This window comes from Notamacropus eugenii, chromosome 2, assembly GCF_028372415.1.
Source record: "Notamacropus eugenii isolate mMacEug1 chromosome 2, mMacEug1.pri_v2, whole genome shotgun sequence".
In the NCBI taxonomy this organism is placed as follows: Eukaryota; Metazoa; Chordata; class Mammalia; order Diprotodontia; family Macropodidae; genus Notamacropus; species Notamacropus eugenii.
The window spans coordinates 80,965,843-80,980,720 of NC_092873.1; the positions used below are offsets into that span (position 1 = coordinate 80,965,843).

The window sequence follows — 14,878 nt, forward strand, 5'->3', positions numbered from 1 at the left end:
GCCAATTAGGCAGCATCTTTACCCAGAAACCACCAAAATAAAACTACTCACTGAAACTGATAAAGCAGTAAACTTTTATTGTTCGTTTCTACACACCATTCCACTCCCACCCTTCAATTTCACCCCAAACCAACCTCGGCCAAAGAGCAGTACAGAGAAAGGCAGGAGGCTAAGAAATAGGGAGTGGGAGGGGCTTACCTCCAACTTGGAATAAGCCTCCAAATTGGAAGTGGAGGGTTCTAGAAAAATATAGACTATGCCCAAGACTCTTCTCAAAGGATCAAACCATTCCCTACCTCCCCTCTCGGGCTTTGCCAAGTAGGGGATGCTGCAAGCTGCAAACTGGGGAGAGGGAAGGGGAATCTGGGCTTGAGAACACGAGTCACATTTTTGGTGACAAACTTTCCTTTGGGAAATGAAGGTGGGAGGCAAGTGAGCAGCAGAACAGGATATGAAGGAGTGAAGGAAGAGGCAGAGACAGGTGAAAAATAAAATCATGAGGGTGATGACCATTATGGTTCTGATCTGAGAGACAACCTTAGAGGAACCCAGCCTCCCCATATATCCCCCTCAGCTACAGACAGCTGACAGAAAGGTGGAGGGGAAGGGTCTCATCCCATTCAAAAACAAAAAAACTCAAACGTTCCCCTCTCTAAATAAAATCCTTTTGGGTAGACAAGTAATAGAAGTGGAATTGAAGAGTAGAAAACAGAGGAGAAAGTAGATGCTTAACAATTTTTTCGCTTTCAGGGACCCATACCCAACTATAGACAAGGATGAGAGGACAGAGAAGGTTGGAGAATGAAAACCAGAGGTGGGAACCTAGGAGAAAAAGAGTAGTGGTGCAGAAGAGAACCATCCTCCCCAGCTTGAGGACTCACCCTTAGCCTCTATCGAGATAAGGGAAGTTCGGGGGAGGGGGAGCAAGCGCTGGGATGCTTCAGGGGCAGAGTTTGATTCGGGTGCCCTTGGAAATCACCCGGAAGAAGGGGAAGACCCGCTCACCCAGAAAGGCAGCTGAGAAGGTATGTACATGTCCCAGAGTCTCCGCATTATAGAAGCCCAGTCGTCCTGCCTCATAGTCCAGGTATACCCCTAATCGGTGTGGCTTGTCACCAGGGCTCAAAGGTGTCTGCTCAGTTGAGCTCTGTGCCTGGTAGCGCTTCCCATTGGTGCCCACACACCATACCTCCCTTTGAAACATTGGCTGCTGGGGCAAATGGGGCCTTCTGCGGCGATGGTGATGGCGGGATGGTGTGGCATCCCCACTACCACCCCCAGAACTCCCTATTGGGCCCCCCTTCTCCTTATGACGAGTTGACTCACGAGCAGCCCCTACAGCCCAGCCACGCCGCCCCCCCACCTCCACCTCCCAATAGTGGCGACCAGAGCGGAAGCCCTGGGCACCCAGCACACAGCATTCAGTTGGAAATCGTTTGGAATGGTCGGGGAGTTCCTGGCGCCGCTCTGCCAAACGGACCCCGCGTCGGTCTGGTGACAGGGCTAAGGCTGGATGAGCAGTGTCAGGATCCAGAGTCAGGTCCACTGGAATGAGAAGGAAAGGAGAGATTTCAAAGTTCACTTAGTTCAGTTCCATTTCTTCCCCTTTTCCATACCTAGTTGTCTTGACTTAAGATTCTTGTTGCCCTTTAAAGAACCAGTAATCCTGTCCTCAAGTTCTATCCCCCAACTTCTAACCATTTTTCTAGGACCCTTAGGTCCTACATTCAAAGTACAAAGATCACCCATGTATTTTTCCCTTCCATTCCATCAATATACACCCACTTTCCCCAAACTCTGGCTCTAGATTGTACAGGGATGAATGAAGGTATATGATTTGTGAATTCTCTGTACCTCGGGCAGCCTGACAGAACATCCGGCTCATCTTCCTCACAATGGCATCTGTCAAGAAGTCATGACTGTGGGGATGGCTGGGATCTGGGGACCAGATCTCTAGAGGCTGCAGTTGTACCTCCTCACACCTGGGAGAGGATTAGAGGTTGATATACTAAAGTCCCAGAAGGGAGAGGGAAAGATAGGGGAGGAGAACTGGGGACTGGGAGATAGACATCTGAGTCCTGAAAAAGGAAGACTAGGATTCAGGGGCTGGGTACAAGATGTGTGAGTCCAGGGAGGGGAATAAGGGAAGATCCAGATATCTGGTCAGGGTTAACAGGGTATGTAGGAGAGTCAGGGCCAACGAAACCAGATACTGTGGTTCTAATTAAAATCTGTATTCTATGGAATTCAGGATTATGAGGGATAGAAACTCACCTATTAAAAGTCTCCTTGATGTCCTGAGAATAATAGAGACAAAAAGTAAGGAAGGAGAAAGAAAGATAAAGTCAGTCCCTCAGAGTTGGTTTCCTTATTCCCCTAGATCTCCAGCCTGGAATAGAAGGGCCAGCTTTGGGGACATTTGAGAAAAATGAAGGCATTTTAATTCATCTCCACCCCCCTGTACCTCCAGTTACTTAACTCATGTTGCCATTCATTGAGGGTCTTTTCCGTGTTTAAGGGACCCTAAATAAAAAATAACTGTCACATCTTCTCTTGGACACTTGGCCCAGAGCAAGTCTGACTTAATATCCCACCTACTGAAATGTAACTCCATTCCTTCTCATTCTGACAGTAAGCCTTAAACACTCATGGTCCACTACTCAGTTTCCATAATGACTGGATCCATTCTCCTCAGGTTGAATAATCTCAGTCTTCTACTACTTTGGAAAGACAATTTAATACAACTGTCCCTTTAAGATTCACAATAATGTAGGAGAGTGGTAACAGGTATAATCCAAAAGATACAACTCCAATGTATCATTTCTATTTGCTTTAGAATGTGTTTTATGATTTTCCCTCTAACAACAGTAGGTTTATCTTCCTAGTTATATTATGGAATGCAAATTCATATTAATAGTTCATGCCTAAGTATATACTGACTGTTTTGGTGGGAAGTAACCCAGAAATATATGCTGGGGGACTGGAGAAAAGCTGTTTTAGGATGAAAAATTTGTCAGAGGTAATTCACTATTCTCTTTTATTTTTCTCTGTTCTCCCACCTTCTCTGATAATCCATGACTTCCAACCAGTGTCATCATTCCATTTGTCTGCTCTTCAGGTCAAGGAGAATTGTTAAAAGCAACACAACCTTTAAGATTTGGTCCCAGTTAAGCTTTATGCTATCCTTAGGTCTTGACCTATCTATTTCTCTGGCAATTCTTTCATTCATCTCTGACTCTCTAATATACTTCCCAAAGTAGTTACTTTCAGGTATTCTCCTTTAAACTTCCAACTGTTTGCCCTTATTTAGTGAATAACCTTGCACCTTAAATTACAGAGTTCCCTTCTGTACTACCACATTTAGATCAATATATTACAGCATGTCATGGATGAACGGGGCCTTGAAAATTATCTAGTCCAGTCCTGAAATGAGATTAAGGGACACTGTCCATACATCTACCAAGTTATACTTTCTTCCCTTCTCAAAAGAAGCTCCCTTTTCTGTAAATATAATCTATCTAAATGCTACACTCCATTTGCCCTCAATGCCACCTATTCCTTTCTAGCCTCTTTACTCTCGCCTTTTCCATAGTCTCCTTTCCTTTGTGCCTTTTAGTTGACCCAACTATTCTTCCTATGCATCCAATCTTTTCCTTCTTTACCCAACTCCTCAAAGTGGCTCCACATTTGACATTCTTATTTCTTTCTTAACTTCATACTCTAGTTTCTGTCTCTACAAATTTATTGAAACTACTCTGAAGCCACTAATAACCTTCCTTGTGAAGTTCAAATGCCATTTGTCCTTGACTTCTAACACTGATGACACTTCTTTAAACTCTTTATTCCCTTGGCTTTTGTGATACTGCAATCTTCCTTTTTTGATACTCCTTAATCTCCTTTAATCATTTTTCTTCCTCCTGCCTCCTAAATGTGAGTAAACATCAAAACTGTTCATAGCCCTCTACTATTCATTCAGTATATTTATTTCTGTCAAAAAGTACTATCACTTCAGGGATCCTAGATTCTACTCAACTCAGTAATTATTAAACAGTTGTTTGTATAAAGACACAGAGATAAAAAAAGAACATAATCCCTGACCTCAAAGAGTTTAGTATGAGACGGGAGGAAAGATAAAACACTTATACAAATATGCATAATGTAAGGTAGAATATATGCGAGAGATCCAGATAAAGTACATAAAAAAATGTAAGAGTTTACTTTTAGCTGAGGAGGAAAAGCAGAAGTAGAAGGAAGGAGACTTGGGGGTGAGAGAAGGCATGAAGGAGGTGGTAAATAACTGGACTTTGAGGGGAAAGAATGATTTCACTAGGCAGATGGACTACATTCTAGGCTTAGGAGATGTTCTCCGCAAATACATGGAGGGGAAAAGGGGGCAGGGTAAGACTGGAGGACAGCTACTAGTCTGGTTTCTCTGGATTGCAATTATTTGAGATTGTGGTCAGACTTTGGAGTGCTATAATACGTAAACTAAGGTGTCTGCAGTTTATCCTACAAGCAACAAAAAGCCTTCAGATGTTCCTGAGAAGGGGAATGACATGGTGAGACCTGAGTATGAGGTTTATTAGGGTTTATTAGAGGAGGGTGGGAATAGAGGCAAAGCCACTAGACAGAAATACTATTACAACAGTCCAAGCCAGAGGGACTGATATGTGAGCAATGTGATGGAGAGGAGAGGATGGCAGAAGGACTTTGGAGAGAGAACTGACAGCATCCGGTGACTGCCCAAGCGTGAGTGAAATTCAAGAGTCAAAGACAATTGCAAGGTTTTTAGTCTGGCTCATTAGAAGAACCATCAAAAAGAAATCAAGAGAAAAAGAAATCAGAAAAGTGGGCAGAGCATGGGAAGAGGGGAGTGATTACAACTTCGATTTTAAACTCAATGTTGAGTTGAAGGTGTCAATAGCAAGGATTGCCTAAGAAGCTGCTGGAAATGAAGGCCTGGTGAATTAGAGAAAAATCAGAAAAAAATTAGAAAAATCTGAATATATGGCTTTGGGAGTAACTTACATAGAAAAGATAAGTGAGGTCACAGGCAAGAGCGAAACTGACAAGGGAAGAGAGGAGCTCAGGTGAGAGCCCTGGGGAATCTCCATATGGATGAGAAGGTAATGAAAAGACCAAGGAGTAAGACAGAAGGAAAATGAGATGAGGGAGGGAGAATGAAGATGAGGGGGACACAGGGATTCCACTACTGGGCACAAGCACCAAATTCAGGGCAGCACTTTTTGTAGTATCACAAAACTGGAAATCAAGTTAATGGTATATGAATATAAGGGAATTTTATTGGCATTGTGAGGAGTAATAAATTAAAAGAAATTCAGTGAAAGACTTGTAGGAAGAGATGGAGAATATACCTAATGACAACAATAATATAAACAGAGAAAACTGAAAGGAAGCCAAATTCTCTGTAATTATAATGACCAATCTTTAGTTCTGGAAAACAAATAATGACACTTAAGTAGGCATCATGTTACAGTAGAAAAAATACTGAATTTGGAGCCAAAGGACCTGGGTTCAAATCCGATTCACTACCAGCTTTGCAACCATGAGCAAGTCACTTAGCCTCTCTCAACTCCCTCATCTGTGAAAATCATGGTTGGATGAGATGCCCTCTAAGGTCCCTGACCTTTGAATCTATGATCCTATGACTGCCTTTTTTAGGAGAGGTAGGGGAGAATGGGTGAGGAATGCCATATGGATTGTCAGATTTGGTCCCTATGTCAGCTTTTCTTTGTCATATGGATTGATCAGTAAAGTGGAGGTGTATAATAGGAAATCATTGTGATGTAAAAACAAAGGATATCTATCACTAAAACTTTTTTTAAGAAGAAAGAAGGGGAGAACAAGGCAATGTTAACTCATTGAATTCATACTGGATCTTTCCCTCTCCTGCAATCCCTAGAGCCAATGTGTGGGAAGTCTTCCATGACCTCTTTTTACAAAATACCTCTCAGACTCCTGAATATAACATTCTATTATACTTCATTCTCACTGTTCCTGTCCTAATCCAGGAACTGAAGTCTATAAAAGCTTTGCAGCTGGTCTCTGCAGTCGGTCTCTCCCTAATTCAGTTCATTCTATGTAACAAATCACTAGATTAATCTTCCTAAAATACCATTTTTATCATGTTACTATCCTATTCAGGATCCTATGGTAGCCTAGCATGGTATGAGTACTGAGGAATGTGAAGGAACAAGAAACTAAGTCAAGAGGCCTTGGGTTCTAGTTCAAACTCTGCCACTAACTATGGGCAAACTGTCTAATCCCCCAGAGTATCCAATGACCCATTTGTTTAAAAAAAAAAGGGGGAAGAGGAGATTTGAACTAGATAATCAAATCCATACTTGTCTCAAAATTTTGATTCCATATAGCTTTCAAAGCTTTTCATAATCAGATCCTACTATCTAATCATATTTAAAAACGACCTTGACAAGCCACTTTTGGCATCAATCAGGCTAGTCTATTCACTGTTACCCCAATAAACTCATTCCTGCCTCATCTATTCCTCTTATTGTCATCCATGCCTGAAATGTGCTTTTTCTTCATCTCTGCTTATCTGAATGCTAGCTATTCTTCACACATAGCTCTAGTCCCATCTCATCCATGAAGCCTTCACAGACAAAAGGATCTGAAAGCTGCAGATAACCCTGTCCTATAATGACAGTGTGCATTTATACAGTGCTTTCTAGCTTATAAAACATCTCCCTAAGAGGAATGCTGTGAAGTGACAAGTATGGCTATTATACAGGCATTTTATAGGGTTAGGAAACGAGCTCACAGATGAGCTAACCCATGGCCATGTAGTTAGTTAGTCCCAGGATGCAAACAGAGATCTGAGGACTCAAGTCCAGTGTTCCTACCTTTAATTAATACCATACTCGCTCTTTCTATGGACCAGACCTATGATTTCATTGTAGAACAAACTCAAATAGAAACAGATCCCTGTGGGCCAGCCACTGATTTAGAAAACCACAAGTAAACATTATCTATGTTGTATGGTATTTTTATTTTCTTAAACATTTTTCAATTACATTTTAATCTGAGTCAGGCCATGGCCTGGGCTGCAAGTTTTACATCTTAGGTGTAGACAACTACTGTTGATTTAACTCCTTATACTAAGGCAGATCAGCAACAGTACTGCAACTTGCATTCTGAGAGCTACCTACAGAACTGAAAAGCTAAGTGAAAAGCCAGGATCCCATAGTTTGGTGGAGGTTGGCCCTGAACAAAGGTCAGTGCAGGAAAACCAGAGACAAAATTGTTGACTGTCAGACAGAGGAGAATCATTTTCATTCAGGGGTCAAAGATGGAGCTCTTTAATGGTTCCATGGCTGGCAAGTGAAGTATAACTTGACATGGTAAGCATCTTGAAAAGCCTAACAGTCAAGAAATAGTTAATAAACTTTAGGTAACTAAGACCCAGTAGACGACTCCTTCCATTGTTTCCATATCTGAAGATGGGGTTATGTTTTATTTATCTCTTTATTCCCAACAGAACCTAGAGCACAGTGCCTTAGAGACAATAATGATTCAATATATTTGTGAAGTGAAATTAAATTTTACCATCTGCCAAACTGTAGTTATACAGACATGCCAGGAAGTGGCAGCAAAAACTTCAATGGGGGAATCAGTAAGCCAATATTGGTGCTTCTTGGAGGAGTAAGTGAAAGGCATCAATAAATAAGGAAGGCCCACCCATCCCCTTTCTTCCCATGATTTCAAATATCACTTCTATCTAATGACTTCTCAAACTTGGGACCAGGCCTGTCTGATGTTCTTCTGCCAACTCAAACAACCTGTCTTAAACAGTGCTTAATTTTCCTCAGAGCTGCTACTCAAATTACCTATGCCTGTCAGCTGTGCCCCCAATGGAGGGGTCAGAGGGGCCCTCTTGGAATCTTTCAGTAATTTTTGACTCCTCAGACTTCCTCTTAGTCCAGGTGCCCACCTAGTCAGTTTTGCTTCCTACATATGTCCTACATAGCTTCCTTTCCACTCCACTCTCTCTGGTCCAGGCTTTCATTTCTTCTTATTTATGCTATTAAAACAGTCTCTAAACTAGTTTCTCCCTTTCCAATGCATTTCATGCAATGAAGCTAGATCAATCTCTCTATTTCCCACCCTGTGTGACCCCCCTCTGCTCACAAATGTTCTGCAGCTTCCTGAAACAATGGATTCTGTTCAGACTCCTTCCCTCCTTGTGAGCCATCTGGTTCTAATTTTATCTCACACATTTGATTCAATCAAAATGAACTACAGCTATCACCCACACATGTCCTGTATTTTTTCACTTCTTCACCTGTGGAGTACCTTCCATATGCCAAACATTCTGAATCCTACCTAGTCTTCAAGGCCAATCTTACAAGTCACTTCTTTCCTAAAACCTGTCCTAATTCTGCTTTACCAGTAATGACCCTGTCTTTTTTGAACTCTGATCACACCTTTTTTCTTTATCTACCTTTCATGAATTTTTACCCTATATTTTGTATCTTATTTACTTAAGGACTTGTCTTACTCCCTCTACTAGACTACGATTTCCACTATTTCCATATCTGAGGATGGGATTATATTTATTTATCTTTTTATTTCCAACAGAACCTAGAGCATGGTGCCTTACAGACAATAAGAATTCAATATATATATGTATCTGTGAATTGAAATTAAAGTTTTCTTTGCACTGGAGTTGCTCCCCTCTGCCAAACTGTAGTTATACAGACATGCTAGAAAACAGGCCTCACGTATATCTACAAAAGTGAAAAAGTTTTGATTCCTATGAATTCCAGTATGACCTAAAAGAAACTCTACTTATGGAACAACTCCTTCTGTACTCTTCTACCATACTGCTTTTTAACAAGATTTTTCTGAAAAGACATATCCATCAAGAAGGTAGGACTATACAGATTACCAGTCTCAGTTCTTGTCCCAGATATATTTCACAATTTTGAATTTGTAAATTCTAATGTACAAATGTGCCTTTTTTGAATACTTTTTAGCACAAACTAGCCATCTCTAGGTAACTGAATTAAATGGAATAGGGCCCTGAGTATATGCTATATAAGATTCAGTTACAGACCGTGGGGATGTTTAGCCTGGAAAATAGAGAACTCAGAGGAGACATGATAGCTGTCTTTGAGTGTTTGAAGGGTTGTTGGGTTAAAAAAAAGGATTAGATTTGTTCTTTTTGTTCCCAGAGAGAACAACTAGGATGTATACGAGGAGGTTGCAAAGAAGGATATTTGGGCTTTTTGTAAGTAAAAACTTATTAGCATTTTGAGCTGTCCAAGAGTACAGTGGACTACTACAGTGGAGAGTAGGTATCCTCTCCCTGGAGGCCTTCAGGCAAAGGCTAAATGTCAGGTGGATCGTGGAGGGGATTTTTTTGTCAAGTATAGCAACTTTCAAGGTCCTTGTAATAACTAAGTATAGAATGTGAACCATCCAGGGCCAAACCTTTTCTGCTCTGAATTCCTATAAAATTTAATATGTGATCAAATAAACATTTATAAATGTCTCCTCTATCTTAGACTGAAGATAGGGCAAGGACCAGGACTCTGTTATTCTCAGCACTTTGCTGATAGTGAGTGATATGTTAAGGATTATATTTAATGGGTTCTCAGTTAATGCTGATTGACTGAGGAAAGAACAGCAGAGATGGGAAGAGTTGAGACTGAAGAAAACAAGGGCACAAAGACGTGTAATAGAATGTGAAGTTGTTCTTACCTTGAGCAGCCGAAGTCCCCCCTGCTGGCTTCGCTCTTGTGCCTCAGCCAGCAATCGACTTAGCTGCGCAGCCTGCTCCTCCAGGCGCCCCGCTGCGGCTCCTGCTCGCCCTAACTGGACTTCATGATGTTCCCGTAAGCGCCGTTCTAGCCCAGCTTGTTCATCAGCCAGAAATCGTGCCAATCTTCCAAATTCTGATGCTACTGCTGCCAGCTCTGTCTTCATCTGACTCTAGGAAGGATAAAAAGGAACAAGGGAGTCACTTGGTCATCCATACCAAGAGTTCACTTCTACTACTCTCCCTTATTCCTGGCCTTCACCATGGGACACGACATCCAAGGTTTCTTGTTCTAAATAACATGTGAAAGAATACTCACTAAGGAGTTCAGAGACCCTGGTGTTTCATTCCAGTTCTGTTACTGCCATATTTGTGACCATGGGAAAGTCACTTAGTTTTTCTTTGAATCTCAATTTCCTCATTGATAAAACAGGCGAGCTGGACCAGATGATCGCCAAATCCCCTTCCACCCCATATTTTCTTTTTTATTGCTCTTTCTCTTCTCTAATCACTCTTCCCACTTTCCTCACAAAGACTCTCCTAGTATCACATTTCCCACATTGAACTTCTGTTCTTCTCCAAAGATCTCAGCATCTGGCCCTTGGTCTCCACTTTATCTCCAATCTAGGCCCTTTTCCCCCTTTCCCATTCCCCTCATTACCCTAGTGTCTGCACTCTTGTTTTGGACTGTGCCCACCCTCCCAATCACATCCACCTGCCTTGAGCTCTGTGACCCTCCTCTCTTCCTTGGCCTTCAGCTTCTGCACAGCTTCCAGGTGCTTCCTCAATGGTTCCACGTGACCAAGCAGCTTGGCCTGTCACATGTGAATGGTAAGAATGGGACAAACATAGTTGGTTTTTTTCAATTGCTTGTAATGAGTATATCACTAGATGGAAAAAAATGCTCTCCACAAAATGAGCAAAAAGGACAGGGTCCTGCATGTACACTTACCTCTCACTCCTTTCCTTTATTAAACCACTGGAACTTTTAGCTTTATACAAGGCTGGATATCTACAGTTTTTGTCTCCATTGGAATCATATGATTTATCTGCTCTTTTAAGAAAGTTAGCAGCATATCAAACATACTGCATTTCCTCCCACCATGCCAGAGAGAAAGGGAAAAGACCTTGATACAACTCTTTAAAAGGCTGTCAAAACTTAGGTTTGCAGTCTTATTTTTAATGGGGATTTGTTTTATTTTGAGTTATTTAAAGTTAGGAGTAAAAGGAAATAAAGGGTAAATAATTTCTGAACAAGAGTTAGGAAATCAGATCCAGTTTAGCTCTCCACTTTTTACTTTTACAGTGATTAAATAAGGAATGCTTTGTGAACAATGTAACAGAAGATATATTTTTTTCTTTAAAAACAGCTATTACAAGGCCAGGAAAAGAACATACGTGTGGTGCCAACAGAAATCCACTGAGAGCTCAGCCCCTGCCACATTATATGCATTTATCCTCTATCAATCTTCTACTCTCACATTTTGCCTCCCCCTCTTCTCTCTCCTCTGCCTTAGTATTCCAATGGTTACTTAACAGTACTTGTAAACTCTGCTGGTGGTCCTCAAAATCAAAGAGAATGAAGATTCCATGAAGGAAATAATTTTTCTCAGTAGTGGAATTGTATTTACAACTTTTGACAAAGTAATTTATAATAATTACAGTAATCAAGTAATTCACAATTATCAATCTGTTATAACTACTTTTATAAGTTCCTATCTGTCAATATGACGTTCTAACTGATGGAACAAAGATTGTCAAAGGCAAGAACCATGTGTTGAATTTTGCATCCTTCTCTTTCCTTCCCCAATCAAAGTCCAATTCAGTATTAAGTACAAGTCTCCACAAATAAAAGAAACTCAAAAAAAGTTGCCAATTGAACTAAAATTCAGGTCTAGGATTCTGCTGGGAGGCATGCCTGGAGAGAATGGGCAAGTACTGAATTTATTCTCAGAACCAATATTAATTTCACATACCATTGTGGAGAACCCAGTTCAAAGAAGTATGAGAAATACAAAGGAAAAAGTAAAAAGACTTAATCCCCTTCAGGCAGTTTACAATTCTAGGTTAGGTGCGGGGATCATGATGCTGTGAATTAGATAAACCCAACTTGGCCTCAATGTACAATTCACTCTATTATACAATTAATTCTTCATTGCTAAAGTCCAACAACACAGCCAAGTCCTAAAATAAATGAGGTGTCAACCAATCTATAAACAGAATTCAAAGGTGGGATCTCAAAAAGCAGCTACTCAGGAAAAAAATAGAGGTAGGCTAATGTTGAAGCAATAAGGGTGCTAACATTCTGTCTCCTGCTTTATAGTATAAACTATCCAATTACTTTAAACTAGTCAGCAAGGCCAGAGAATGAAACAGGTGTGGTTTTGAGGAGCTCCCCAACCTCATTAATTATTCCAGATTTATACCTGAGAGATGAATAATTATCAGCTTACTTTTAGCCTGAAGTGTTTCCCCAATTTTTCTCCTAAAATTTCTCTCTCTCCATCCCTGTCTCTAGGAGGTCTCTGAATCACTCTGTCAGGGCCAGGGTTTTCTTTGGTTACTACTACTACTTACTACTACTACTACCACCACCACTACTACTACTGCTAAAAACACCTGTGAGGTGACCCACAGAAAGCAGCAGTGGTCTCCCTGGCAATGTGACATTGTGCCCAGAATATTATGAGGACAGCCATCCCAGTTTCTACCATGCGAAACACCTACCTCAGAGGGTTGACTGAAGGATAAAATGATATTTGTCAAGTGTTCAGCACAGGGCCTGGCACCTAGTAGGTACTATATAAATGCTTATTCCTTTATTCTCTATATTATCCTCCTGTTTCTCTAGGTAGGCCTTCTCTAGTATGAAGCGGAAGTGATAAGGTTGAATGTGGGATGAGATCTGGCAGGGAAAGGGCAGTTACCCTCCTCTACTCCCCCTTCCTGACTCTGCTTCCTTTCTACCACCCCAAGACTGTGTCCCCTTCTCATTCTCACCTTGTACTCCTGCACCACTTCCTCCAATGGCACCACACTGTGTTGCTTGTGGTTTCTCGATTCCCGGCACACCACACAGATAGCCTCCTCATCCACTTCACAGAACAACTTGAGAGCCTCTTGGTGCTTGGGGCATACACCTTGTTCGTTCCCCCGACTTCCTCTCCGAGGGGCTGGGTGCATTTGCCGAATGACCTGCACCATGTTGGCCAACTGTAGGTTGGGTCTAAAGCTCCTACGGGGAAAAGTCTTCCTACACTGGGGGCAGGTGAATCTGCGCCTAGGAGCAGGGGTTGGTGGTGGAGGGGTGGCTGGCTCTAGCTCTTCCTCTTCATCTTCTTCCAATACCTCCTCATCTTCATCTTCTTCCTCCTCCTCACCCCTCAGCTCCTCTTCCACATCCCCCAGGTAGTAGTCCAAATCTTCCTCTTCCTCCTCATCCCACACATAGTCCATGTTGTCCCAGGTGGGGCCATTGATGCTATTGGTCCAAAACTCTTCATCCTCTTCCTCCTCCACTTCTTCCTCTTCCATATCCCCCTCGTACTCATCCTCTCGCATGGGGGTGTCCCACCCACCACTGGCACCCACTGCCTCCACCTCCTCTTCTTCCCCTTCATCTTCTTCCTCCTCCCTCTCCTCCTCATCCTCTCCACCCCACAACTGGGTCACACACACCCTGCAGAAGTTGTGCCCACAGCCAATGGACACGGGATCTGTAAAGTAATCCAGGCAGATGGCACACACTGCCTCCTCTTGGAGGGTCTGGACTGGATTGGGTGCCATGGCAACGGCAGCCATCTTAGTCTCAAATCAACCAGGGAGGGTTATCTGCCAAGGGCTAGGGCAGGGAGGCCAGGAAAACGGAAGGGGGTGGGAAGAGGGAGATTCTTCCTTTTTGATTCTACAACCAAATTCCCTTTCTGCCCCCGTTTCTCTTCCCCACTCCCAACGGGGGCCACAGAGGTGCCCTGACCCAAACACACACTGTGGCGCACCTGCGCGCGCACGCACACGCACACGCGCGTACACACACACACAAACACAGTTTTTAGCCCCAAGAAAGCGAGGAGCTCTAATTTACAAACCTAATTGACAATAGCCTTTCCCACCCACTCCCACCCCCATGCTGCAAAAGGGACAAATGGCACTATTTCGGGCCCTCCCGGACTGTTTCCTCAGTCTGGGTACTGAATGCAAATCCTACCTAACTCCTCCTTCCCCCTCCTCATATGGTTCCCTCCCCTCACCCCTAGCTCCTCCCCTTAACTTCCTGTAATCTTTGCTTTACTTCCGGCCTCTTCGCACGCCCATTTCCTTCCACCCGGGCCCTCCTTGGCTCCTTATGTCTTGGGCTGCCCCGCCCCCTCCCTCTCCTCTCTTCTCCGGCTCTCGCGCTCTCAGCTAACAGGAAGTGGGCTAAAAAGCGGCTCTCCTATAGGCGCCCGAGGCGGAAGAAGGGGCGGGAACAGAAAAATCCGGGTCTCTATGGTACTTAAGGAGGCCGGGGCCGTCGCATTGATTGGAGACTCTTCCCCCTCCCCCCCCAATGAAAGACACAGGTTGGAGGGGGGGAGGGGAATAGGAAGGGCGACGCTCTAGGCCATCCGTCGAAGCGTCTTCCAACTTCGCGTGCGCCGTTGCTACTCTAGCCCCCACGGAGGTCTTGGGCAGCTCCAACCAACAGGCGGTTACCGGAAATGGAGTGAAGTTGTGGGAACAGGAAGACCAAGAGGAAAGTTTTACGCCTGCGTTCTTGTAACCTTCCGGTCTTTCTAGCCCAGGAACTTTGTGGTCAGGAGGACTCTAGACGATTCCATAGAGGAGGAATTTGGGGGGAGGTCAGTCGCTTCTAAAGTGAACCCCCACCGAAGGACAGTGGGTCTGGCAAGAGTAAGACTGCGGGACTTAAAAGACATAAAGTTGCAAGAACTGTTGGGTCGATGTTCACTCCCCCTTTGTGAAGGGCTGGGTGTGAGAGCTTAGAGTACCCAAAATTTCAGACTCCAAAAGAGTCGAGCTTCGAGCCAGTAGTGAAATGTGGGCCCGAAAGCAGGGATGACATTTGGCCGATGGTCC

The 14,878-nt window shown here is 43.2% G+C and overlaps 1 protein-coding gene across 1 annotated transcript; it reads right to left on the reverse strand.

Moving 5' to 3' along the window:
- Window positions 1-51: 51 nt before the first annotated feature.
- Window positions 52-14,510, reverse strand: TRIM41 (tripartite motif containing 41). Its single transcript, XM_072641457.1, has 6 exons — window positions 12,800-14,510; window positions 10,519-10,614; window positions 9,742-9,972; window positions 2,275-2,297; window positions 1,855-1,982; window positions 52-1,545 (listed from the first exon to the last, which is right to left on the reverse strand). Exons 1-6 carry the CDS (start codon window positions 13,598-13,600, stop codon window positions 941-943), a joined length of 1,884 nt encoding a protein of 627 aa, XP_072497558.1. The 5' UTR covers window positions 13,601-14,510; the 3' UTR covers window positions 52-940.
- Window positions 14,511-14,878: the final 368 nt, after the last annotated feature.